Consider the following 11,279-nt stretch of genomic DNA (forward strand, 5'->3'; position numbering starts at 1 on the left):
TATAGTATTTACTGTAGTATGAATAGTGAATTTTTGGTTCTCTCATTTGTATCGAGGAGTAGATGTGATTACTATTGTTATTATTATTATTAGCGCTGCTATAGAGACCCAAAATATGAGATCATTGAAGGAGACATGTGAGGCATCATATTAGTTCATTATGTAATAGGAGGGGGACACCTCACTTGTTCTCTTCCTTAATCCCATATTTTGAGTTGGTGTTTTTCTATTATTCTTATTGTCATTACTTTTACTATGCCCCCACAAGGTCCACGTCATGACAGCTGGATCTCTCTCCCTCCCCACTGCCCAAAAGCTTAACTCTCATCTCCACTGCGGCCTCTCTCTCTTGCTCTTTCCATCAATGCTCTCTCTGAGCTCGCTGCTACTTTGTCTCCTGCCACATTGAAAGTAAAGCCACCCTCTTTCTCCTTTTTTCCAAATTCAGCACTCCCCTCCCTGCTCCCACTCTCAGAATTCAACCCCACCCTTTTCCCCGAAATCCACTCTTTAGGATGCCCATCTTCCAAATTTAGCTCCTTTTACATAAAAATCCCATCTTTCACCTAAATGTCAGGCTACAACGCCCCAGTCCTCAACGATGAGCTCTCAAAACGCACCGTAATCTTCGGCCTCCACATGTGGGTCGTCGTCGGAATCTGCGTCGGCGCCGCCTTCGTCCTCCTCCTCTTCGTCATCTCCCTCTGGATCGTCTCCAAGCGCCCCAAAAGAAGCCACGTCAGCAGCAGCACCGCCGCCCAGAACCCGATAATCCCGAGCTTCTCCAAAGAAATCCAAGAAATCCCATCCTCAGACCCAAAACCCCCACTCCCTGAATCCAACCCTTCATCTCTCTCCGTGGAGAGGCAGTCCCTTTTAGTCCCTCCTCAAGATGAAGAGAACCCAAATCCAAACTCAAACCCAGTTGGGCTTAATCGCATTCATATTGAGATTGGTAAGGATCATAGGATAACTTATGGCGGCGGAGGCTCGAGTGGGGAGAGCAGGTCGACGGAGCAAGTTGTGGTGAATGTGCCTGAGGTTTCTCATTTGGGTTGGGGGCATTGGTACACGTTAAGGGAGGTCGAGGCGGCGACGAATATGTTTGCTGATGAGAATGTGATAGGTGAAGGTGGGTATGGGATTGTGTATCATGGAGTTTTGGGGGATGGTACTCAGCTTGCTGTCAAGAATTTGCTTAACAACAGGTACCCATTTGTTTGCTTTAATTCTTGTTTTTGGCTTTGGTCTCAAAATTTCATCTTGATTGATGTTTGAAGATATTGTGATTTTGGTGCATGCTAATTGTTTGTTCTTGATTTGGTGATTTATTGGTTTTATTTTTCTAGGGGCCAAGCTGAGAGGGAATTTAAGGTTGAGGTCGAAGCAATTGGTCGAGTTCGGCATAAGAATTTGGTGAGGTTGCTGGGTTATTGTGCAGAGGGTGCTCATAGGTACTAACCTGCTTCAGTCTTGAATTTATCTGTTTTCATTTCATCATATTAATCTGCATGCACAGTGGATTGATCATTTATTAAACCTAGAACGGGAGTATGCATTGTCATTGGGTCACTCAAGTTATTGAAAGTTGTTCAAACTAGTTGTGGAGTTTGTTATTCATTAGTTAATCAATTTGCATGAGCTATTTACAACTTTTTACTACTTATTCAGAAACATTCACAAAATTTTATTAAAATCTCAAGGCTGTTGATTAATATTATGCTATTACCATTGATTCCTTGTGTTACTCCATGTTCTCTGTGTGAACTAGAGTCAGATATATCAACTCTGCACCTTTTAGCTTTTACATATGTATTTTCACTGATTTCTTTCCAAGTATTGTAAAATTTCTACATGCATATACTGAAATTCCAGATTTTGATCTGTAGATAATCTAGTTTTTTTTATTAGTTCTAGAGCGTCTTTCTTATTCATTAGTTAATATCTGCGGGAACTATTTTGAAGCTTATAACTTTTATTACTTATTCAGGATGTAATGTTCACAGTTTTTTCCCATATAAATCTCAAGTCTATTGACTACTATTTTGCTATTCACGCTACTACCTTCTGCTGGTTGCATGCATGTTTTTCACTGTAAACTAGAATTAGACATGTCACCTATGCGCGTTTTAGCTTTACATTTTTTTTCCTTACCAATTTTATTCTAATGATCATTCTTAAAGCTGACTCTTGTTTCTGATGCTTCAGGATGTTGGTATACGAGTACGTAGACAACGGAAACTTAGAACAATGGCTTCATGGGGATGTTGGGCCTACCAGTCCTCTCACTTGGGAAATTCGAATGAACATTATACTAGGAACAGCAAAAGGGTACTATTTCAATTACCAATTTATCAATCAAGTCTAAACTTCTTGGTACATGTCCTTAACTCTTACCTAAAAAACTAAATTATCATAATGCAGGTTAATGTACTTGCATGAGGGGCTTGAGCCCAAGGTAGTTCATCGTGATGTGAAGTCTAGCAATATTTTGCTCGACAAGCAGTGGAACCCTAAAGTCTCTGATTTTGGGCTGGCTAAGCTCTTGGGTTCTGAAAGTAGCTATGTCACAACACGAGTTATGGGGACATTTGGGTTAGTTTTAGCTATTAAGTTATAATTATAATTACTTCTCTCAATCTCACTCTAAATCTTTAGCTGATCTTATGACATTTGTTCTTTAATAGTTATGTGGCTCCTGAGTACGCCAGCACTGGTATGTTGAATGAGAGAAGTGATGTTTATAGCTTTGGGATACTCATAATGGAGATAATTTCAGGCCGAAATCCTGTTGATTACAGTAGGCCACAAGGAGAAGTGAGTATTTCTTTATTTTATAGAAGGATTTTTTACATATTAGTCCCTCAAACCTTTAATAATTCCATATTATAAAGTCCCTCAGATCTTTGAAATTGCTAATACTTAGGGCTCTTGCAATTGGTCCTCAGGTACCAAAATATCCCTCAACTTGTGCTTTTTTTTTCTTTTTCTTTTTTTTGGGCCGAACATTGGGGTCTTTGTGGGAAGACATATGCTGAGCTGTATATTTTGATAACTGGGGAACCAAATTGAAAGAGCCCTCAGGATTTGAGGGACGTATGCGCAGTTTCAAAGATTTGAGGTACTAATATGGAATTATTGAACATTTCAGTGATTAATACCTAAAAACCCTTCATACAATGGAAACTCAACTAACTTTTGTACTTGGAGCATGTTTATAAAGTTTGCATTGGAAATTTCAGGTTAATCTAGTAGAATGGCTTAAGACGATGGTTAGTAATCGAAACTCAGAGGGGGTTGTGGATCCAAAAATCCCAGAAAAGCCTACTTCAAGGGCGTTGAAGAGGGCACTTTTGGTAGCATTGCGATGTGTTGATCCTGATGCACAAAAGAGGCCAAAAATGGGGCATGTGATCCACATGCTTGAAGTTGATGACTTTCCATATAGAGATGTAAGTTAACGACGCTTTTTAAATATTAAAAGTCCGATCTCAGGTTATTAGAGCATCCTTTTTATAATTTTCATCTCAAGATTAGAATCTCACTTGTACATTGGTATCGTATTATGCTTTGCTTTCTTCTGGGGCTAACTTGAATTGCACATGCAAGGACCTTCATGTCTATCATTAAGTTGGCAACATATGTAGTGCGTAATATTTCAGTTCCTGTTGCTTTCTTCTTTCTCTCTCCTTTTTTTTGTGCCTATGTGTGAGTCATTTGAATCAGAACTAGTTTAAGATTGAATTTCACACACATGGATCCTTCTTTTATGTATATCACTAAGTTAGATTATTCAATAAAGTATATATGTGTTTGGTGGATCTTATTTCATTGTCCTGCAACTTTTTTCTTTCTTTTCTGATTTGCACACCATAAAAATTATTTGCGCATGTAATTGTGAGCCGAAGGCTCCTAAACATAAAGTGGTCTGTTCTTCCACTTTCAAAATATTTCCCATTTTGCAACAATTTGATGCATGTTTTAGAAACTTTTAAAATTCATGATTTTCTTTTCATATACCTTTTATGTATGCAAGTTTGATGACAATATTAATAATTTTAACCCCGCAAATCGTTCCATCATTGCATTTGTAAAGCTATGTCATAATTTCTGATTGCCAACATTCTCCACCCCCTTCCCCCCCTCCCCCTATTGGCTTCTTAATTTCTGTGAGTGTGATACTTTACTGCATCAATTTTTGCATGTCTACTTGATGAGATTGAAAAAACCAATAAGAGAACTGAAAGCATATCCTCTTTCTTTAGGTACATATATGTCGAGGATGTGTGTACTTAACAAGTAGTGATATCTGGTTGAAAACTAATCATAAATTGCTCATCTTTAGTTCATTTTTAACATTTAAGAAAGTATAATTATATCTTACCAGGACTTTATCTTTGTATGGTCCTCAGGAACGTCGAGCTGCTAGAGATCAAAGGCAATCATACCGATACAGCCCGCATGATAAAGAAAGATTGTCAGAGAAGCCGGTAGCTGAAGCAAGTGACAGCAGTGCAAATGAGAGCACCGATGTTGATAGGCCATCAAGGTAGAGAAAACAAGAGGAGCAGCAGCTCTGAAATTATAGTCATAAGGGTTAAATTGTTGTATATGACAGCCCAATGTGCATATTTGTCCCATGTTGCCTGATGCTACAAAAATTTTGTAGAAACCGGATGGTTTTATTATACTGTGCATTGTTCAGAGATCTTGATCGTACGTTGCTGATAAGTTTTTAACTTTTTCCGTATCTTTTGTTCAATAAAGTTGCATTAGTATTATTATCCTATCGAAAATTTTGGGCAAGGCTCCGGATTTGTTTTAATTTACTTGGTTATTGCTAGATTATCAATCTGCTGCAAACTGTAACCTTGATCTCTGGACACTAGAGTGATACTGTGACATTGTATGGAATTGCTATTTTCAGTTCATGGAGATTACGATTACTGCCAACTTTCCTGTTTATAGTTTACTCGGCTCAACAGTTAGCATGACCAAAGATTTTGATCTGACTCTTAATGATTGATGGCCTTATTATGCATTATGTCTTTTTCATCATAATGTTTCGAGAAAAGTAATATATACTGATCATTCTTCATGAAAAATGCTTTGGGACATTAAGGAAAATGTCATCAATTGTGTGACGTATGGATCAAGTTCTATAAGTTTGATACTGAATCTGATCATTGATCATACGTTAATATATTGGTAAATATCAGAAAACACCCCTTAACTTTGGACGATTGTTGACAAAACCCCCTTAACTTCCAAAATATCTGACAACCAACCCCCCTCCACCCCTCAAGTATAGGGGTTATCAATAAACACCCTTTAACTTTCAGATTTTATCAGAAGACACCTCAAGATTTAGCGGGTTTTTCTGATAAAATTTTAAAGTTAAAGGGGATTTCTGATAACCCCTAAACTTAAAGGGGTTTTCTGTTATTTTGAAGTGAAGGGGGAGTTTTTATGATATTTAGCATAACTATATAGACAAATATATAATATTCATATGCGAAAAGATAATAAAGGAAAAACAACCAGAAGGAAAGAGGGTAGGGTGAACAATCAGATTAGGTTCACTCTTGACAAATCTACGGCCAAACTGAATCATTTCGGATTAAAAACCAATATGAATGGAAGCTAATAAAAGTAGTTTCGCTCGGTCTATTCTGTAAGAATTTGGATCTTCTTCACTATCAAAAATAATAATAATGGAGAGACCGCTATATGAATCAAAAGTCGTTTATCAACATAGTGAATGGTTATGATTCATTCCATGTCTAACACTCGTCAGTCACCATATCCCTATGAATTGCACTATTTTCCTAATTTACGCTCAAAGGCAACTCACAACTATTCACCAAACAAATCAATGGTTATGAATTTGCAATTATCTCTCTACTACTTTTTAGTAGTGGAGAGGATCTGAACCTGATAAGAATTGGACATGTTAATTAAAAAAGTGAATTATTTTGGCCTAAAACTAAAGACACTGATCAATAAATTAATAAAAACTACACAGATCAAGATACAAAGAAAGAGGGTTGGAGCGTTGTTATATTTGAAGGAGCCAAGGAATACACATGGTTGAAAGCAGTTATAATCAAAAGGATCGAGTTGTCCACGGCCGCTTAGGTTATTCATGAGGGCTTGAAATTCACTTTTCAGCTTGGTGTTTCCACCATCTCAGTTTTGTTGATGCACAGAGTGTGATTGGAGAGTTTTTGTAACTTGAAGGAATCTCTGGTAAGCCATGGTGGTATTCTCGAAGGGGCTAAGCCTTTGGAGAGGAGTTTCTGATACGGGTGTATCTTCTTTCTTACTTCGGGAGCTTAGCGATCCTCATCAGAAGTTTGAGGATAGATGACTCTCATAGTATCTTAAGAATAGAGACGTGGAAGAAGTCGTCAGAGGCGTCAACGTTGAAGGCTACAGGAATCTGCAGGAAACAAGTTTGGACTGCCTGCGGTCGATCGCGAGTCAGCCACGGTCGACCGCGAACGTGCACAAGAGCTCAGGAGGAGCTGGATCCGAAGGCGGTCGACGGCCGCGGTCGACCGCGCGTACCCTATAGGAATTTAAGTCTCTGGAGTTGGATTCGGTCGACCACGATACCTGCATGGTCGACCGCGAGGAGATTCAGTCGACCGCCACGGTCGACCGCGCCATGACTGTAACTATTTTACTCTCTGGAAGTTGGTTTGGTCGATCGTCGTGGTCGACCGCGATACCTGCACGGTCGAGCGTCACGGTCGACCGCGACGTAGTTTTGGACCTGAGCTTAGTTTCCTGCACTGTTTAGGATTTCTATTTGATATAAATAGAAACACGACTTTTCTAGGGTTGATCATCCAGATTGTAATCAGAAAAGAGATCAGAGAGGTTGTTTTTTGATCTACAGATATTGTGAGAAAGAGATTTGTAATCGATTAATTCTCATAATCTAGAGAATATATTTTCCTTCGCTCAAATCAACTCTTTGTGTGTTCTTCTGTTGTTTTCTTCACAACCCACTCTTGATAATTCCGCGATCAAGGATGCTCGCACGGCAACTCGTATCAAGTTGGTATCAGAGCGATCAGATCATGTGAAGGGGGCATCCTGTGTATGATCCTGACTCGATCATAATACAAGAAGCTAGGTGAGATCCTTATTTCATTGGAAAGAGTCCAGAAATTAAGGAAGAAGAATATGACTGAAGGAGATAGTTCAACAAGGCTAGATGCATTGGAGAAGCAGATGGAGACAATGGGTTCGACCCTCGTGCAACTCATCAATCTTGTTAAAGACAAAGGAAACAAGGAGGAATCTTCTTCGAAAAGCAAGAAGAAACTTGTGAAGTCTGATGGAGAAGGCGAGGATTCTGATTCAGATGAGGAGGCCCATGTTGTTAAGTTTGTTTCACACCAAGGGGGTAAAGGTTCTTACCAGAATTTATAGATAGACTTCAAAGTGGAGATTCCTGTTTATGACGGGAGTGTCAACATCGAGAGGCTTGATGATTGGATCAAGCGGATGGAGACCTATTTCACACTCTACGGATATTCATCCAAGGAGAAGCTCGTGTTCGCGACTTTGAAGCTTTCAGGGCATGCATTGACATGGTAGAAATCCTATTGCAAGCAGAAGAAGAAGGCAGTATCGTGGAACAAGTTCAAAGAACTACTTAGGAAGTAATTTTATCCAGTAGGGTTCCTCGAAGAGCGTTGGTACAAGTGGTACGAGTTGTGCCAATGGTTCAACCAGACCGTTCAAGAGTATACGACGGAGTTCCAGCAGCAGGTAATATATCCCATTTTTATGAAGTATATGGCGGGTCTGAACAAATATATCTGAAAGGAGATGAGGCTTTTCACAGTAGAGTCCATTGCAGAGGCGAGTATGAAGGTCATTACCATTGAGGGTAGGCAAAAGAAGGGCAACGAAACGAAGGGGGAATCCAAACAAACGGGAGGCAAGTCTAGTGGCTCTCAACCCAAGAAAGAGAAGAAGAATGGTGACTCGGGGAAGGTAGGATTGACATGCAATCACTGCAAACAGACAGGACATGTAGCTGATCTTTGCTGGGAGAAGTATCCTCATCTAAAGCCGAAGGGATTGAAGAAAATAAGGAGAAGAAAGCATACGTGGTAGCATAGGGCCCGAAGGAAGTTCATAGGATGACAGAACCCAACAGCAGTCTTAACCTCATGACGGGGAAGCAGGCTACGACAGAAGACGAAGACCCGAGAGAACAACTCTTTGTTTTAAAGCTGCAAGTTAAGACCAGCTTGGTTGATGCCATAATGGATCCAGGGAGCCAAAAGAATTTGATATCCGAGGCCTTGGTTCAGAAGCTGGGATTGAAGACGGTTAAACATCTGAAACCCTATCCTTTGGGGTTGACTCAGAAGGAGGCGGGATTGAGTGTGATCAACCAATGTACGTTCAGATTTGCACTCCACGAGTCGTATATCGATGAGGTCACATGTGACATCGTTCCGTTTGATGTTTGTCAAGTGATACTGGGTAATCCTTATTTATGGGATAGATATGCGGTCTATGATAGGCGGGCCCAGAAGTATACATTCACCAAAGATGGCGAACAATTCATTTTTCGTTCGGCGTCTCTTCCTTAGGAGACGAGTTTGGTGACAGTGACTCAGGCGAAGAGGCTGGTGAATGCAAGCAAGAAGTTTATATTATTATTCATTAGGCCTTATGAGAAGCAGCTGAGTAGGATGTGCTTGACTACCTTGAGCAAACTTCAGGAAGGATATCTTGACAGGTTGAAGGCTAAGTACGAGGACATGTTTTTGGAGATCACGGGACTACCACCACTGTGAGGTGTGGAGCATGAGATTATGTTGACCGGCGAGAGTTCCTTGCCGAATATAGGCCTATACCGAACATCTGTAGAGGAGTCTGAGGAGATCAAGAGACAGATTCAGGAGCTTTTGTGGATTCAAAACTCGTATCAAGTTGGTATCAGAGCGATCAGATCATGTGAAGGGGGCATCCTGTGTATGATCCTGACTCGATCATAATACAAGAAGCTAGGTGAGATCCTTATTTCATTGGAAAGAGTCCAGAAATTAAGGAAGAAGAATATGACTGAAGGAGATAGTTCAACAAGGCTAGATGCATTGGAGAAGCAGATGGAGACAATGGGTTCGACCCTCGTGCAACTCATCAATCTTGTTAAAGACAAAGGAAACAAGGAGGAATCTTCTTCGAAAAGCAAGAAGAAACTTGTGAAGTCTGATGGAGAAGGCGAGGATTCTGATTCAGATGAGGAGGCCCATGTTGTTAAGTTTGTTTCACACCAAGGGGGTAAAGGTTCTTACCAGAATTTATAGATAGACTTCAAAGTGGAGATTCCTGTTTATGACGGGAGTGTCAACATCGAGAGGCTTGATGATTGGATCAAGCGGATGGAGACCTATTTCACACTCTACGGATATTCATCCAAGGAGAAGCTCGTGTTCGCGACTTTGAAGCTTTCAGGGCATGCATTGACATGGTAGAAATCCTATTGCAAGCAGAAGAAGAAGGCAGTATCGTGGAACAAGTTCAAAGAACTACTTAGGAAGTAATTTTATCCAGTAGGGTTCCTCGAAGAGCGTTGGTACAAGTGGTACGAGTTGTGCCAATGGTTCAACCAGACCGTTCAAGAGTATACGACGGAGTTCCAGCAGCAGGTAATGATCCTCAACATCGCAACAGAGGAATATCCCATTTTTATGAAGTATATGGCGGGTCTGAACAAATATATCTGAAAGGAGATGAGGCTTTTCACAGTAGAGTCCATTGCAGAGGCGAGTATGAAGGTCATTACCATTGAGGGTAGGCAAAAGAAGGGCAACGAAACGAAGGGGGAATCCAAACAAACGGGAGGCAAGTCTAGTGGCTCTCAACCCAAGAAAGAGAAGAAGAAGGGTGACTCGGGGAAGGTAGGATTGACATGCAATCACTGCAAACAGACAGGACATGTAGCTGATCTTTGCTGGGAGAAGTATCCTCATCTAAAGCCGAAGGGATTGAAGAAAATAAGGAGAAGAAAGCATACGTGGTAGCATAGGGCCCGAAGGAAGTTCATAGGATGACAGAACCCAACAGCAGTCTTAACCTCATGACGGGGAAGCAGGCTACGACAGAAGACGAAGACCCGAGAGAACAACTCTTTGTTTTAAAGCTGCAAGTTAAGACCAGCTTGGTTGATGCCATAATGGATCCAGGGAGCCAAAAGAATTTGATATCCGAGGCCTTGGTTCAGAAGCTGGGATTGAAGACGGTTAAACATCTGAAACCCTATCCTTTGGGGTTGACTCAGAAGGAGGCGGGATTGAGTGTGATCAACCAATGTACGTTCAGATTTGCACTCCACGAGTCGTATATCGATGAGGTCACATGTGACATCGTTCCGTTTGATGTTTGTCAAGTGATACTGGGTAATCCTTATTTATGGGATAGATATGCGGTCTATGATAGGCGGGCCCAGAAGTATACATTCACCAAAGATGGCGAACAATTCATTTTTCGTTCGGCGTCTCTTCCTTAGGAGACGAGTTTGGTGACAGTGACTCAGGCGAAGAGGCTGGTGAATGCAAGCAAGAAGTTTATATTATTATTCATTAGGCCTTATGAGAAGCAGCTGAGTAGGATGTGCTTGACTACCTTGAGCAAACTTCAGGAAGGATATCTTGACAGGTTGAAGGCTAAGTACGAGGACATGTTTTTGGAGATCACGGGACTACCACCACTGTGAGGTGTGGAGCATGAGATTATGTTGACCGGCGAGAGTTCCTTGCCGAATATAGGCCTATACCGAACATCTGTAGAGGAGTCTGAGGAGATCAAGAGACAGATTCAGGAGCTTTTGTGGATTCAAGAAGCACATACATCACGTGTGCAACGTCATTTTAGGATTCAGAAGACGCTTCTCAATCTACGGCGCCATGTCTTTTGGCTAAAGATGTTGGAGGATGTCACTAAGTATGTTGGAGAGTGTAAGCTATGTTGTATTTCAAAACCTTCCAATAGGAAATGGGGATTGTATCTACCATTGTCGGTACCTTCGAGACCGTAGGAGAGTATTTCTATGGATTTTTTAGGAGGATTGCCGACGACCAAGCGAGGATATGATTATTTGTTGTTGTGGTGGACCGGTTTAGCAAGATGGCGATCTTGATTCTTTGTAAGAAGACCGTGATGGGAGCGGGTGTAGCGCAATTGTTCTTTGAGCATGTGTGAAAGCACTTTGGGTTGCCGAATTTGATTATTTCAGATCGAGATAG

General features: G+C 40.9%; 1 protein-coding gene across 2 annotated transcripts; it reads left to right on the forward strand.

The window, feature by feature from the left end:
- On the forward strand, window positions 338–4,787 carry LOC109823910 (probable serine/threonine-protein kinase At1g01540). Of its 2 annotated transcripts, none has more exons than XR_002242504.1 (7): window positions 338–1,208; window positions 1,350–1,454; window positions 2,209–2,331; window positions 2,425–2,595; window positions 2,688–2,817; window positions 2,949–3,121; window positions 3,243–3,348. XR_002242504.1 is itself a non-coding variant. In XM_020390358.1 (7 exons), the coding sequence occupies exons 1-7, from the start codon at window positions 571–573 to the stop codon at window positions 4,551–4,553; spliced, it is 1,518 nt and encodes a 505-aa protein (XP_020245947.1). In that variant the 5' UTR covers window positions 339–570; the 3' UTR covers window positions 4,554–4,787. The 2 variants fall into 2 exon arrangements, 1 of the variants encoding a protein (XP_020245947.1); XM_020390358.1 differs by lacking the exon at window positions 2,949–3,121 and adding an exon at window positions 4,413–4,787 and having other exon boundaries at window positions 339–1,208; window positions 3,243–3,452.

Source organism: Asparagus officinalis, chromosome 9, assembly GCF_001876935.1.
Source record: "Asparagus officinalis chromosome 9, Aspof.V1, whole genome shotgun sequence".
Taxonomy (NCBI): Eukaryota; Viridiplantae; Streptophyta; class Magnoliopsida; order Asparagales; family Asparagaceae; genus Asparagus; species Asparagus officinalis.

Excerpts from the sequence above, each read along its gene's own strand:
- LOC109823910 (XM_020390358.1), top strand. The coding sequence starts at position 571 with ATGTCAGGCTACAACGCCCCAGTCCTCAACGATGAGCTCTCAAAACGC. Across the intron at positions 1,455-2,208 it reads TGTGCAGAGGGTGCTCATAG|GATGTTGGTATACGAGTACG; the intron begins GTACTAACCTGC and ends CTGATGCTTCAG. Across the intron at positions 2,596-2,687 it reads CGAGTTATGGGGACATTTGG|TTATGTGGCTCCTGAGTACG; the intron begins GTTAGTTTTAGC and ends GTTCTTTAATAG.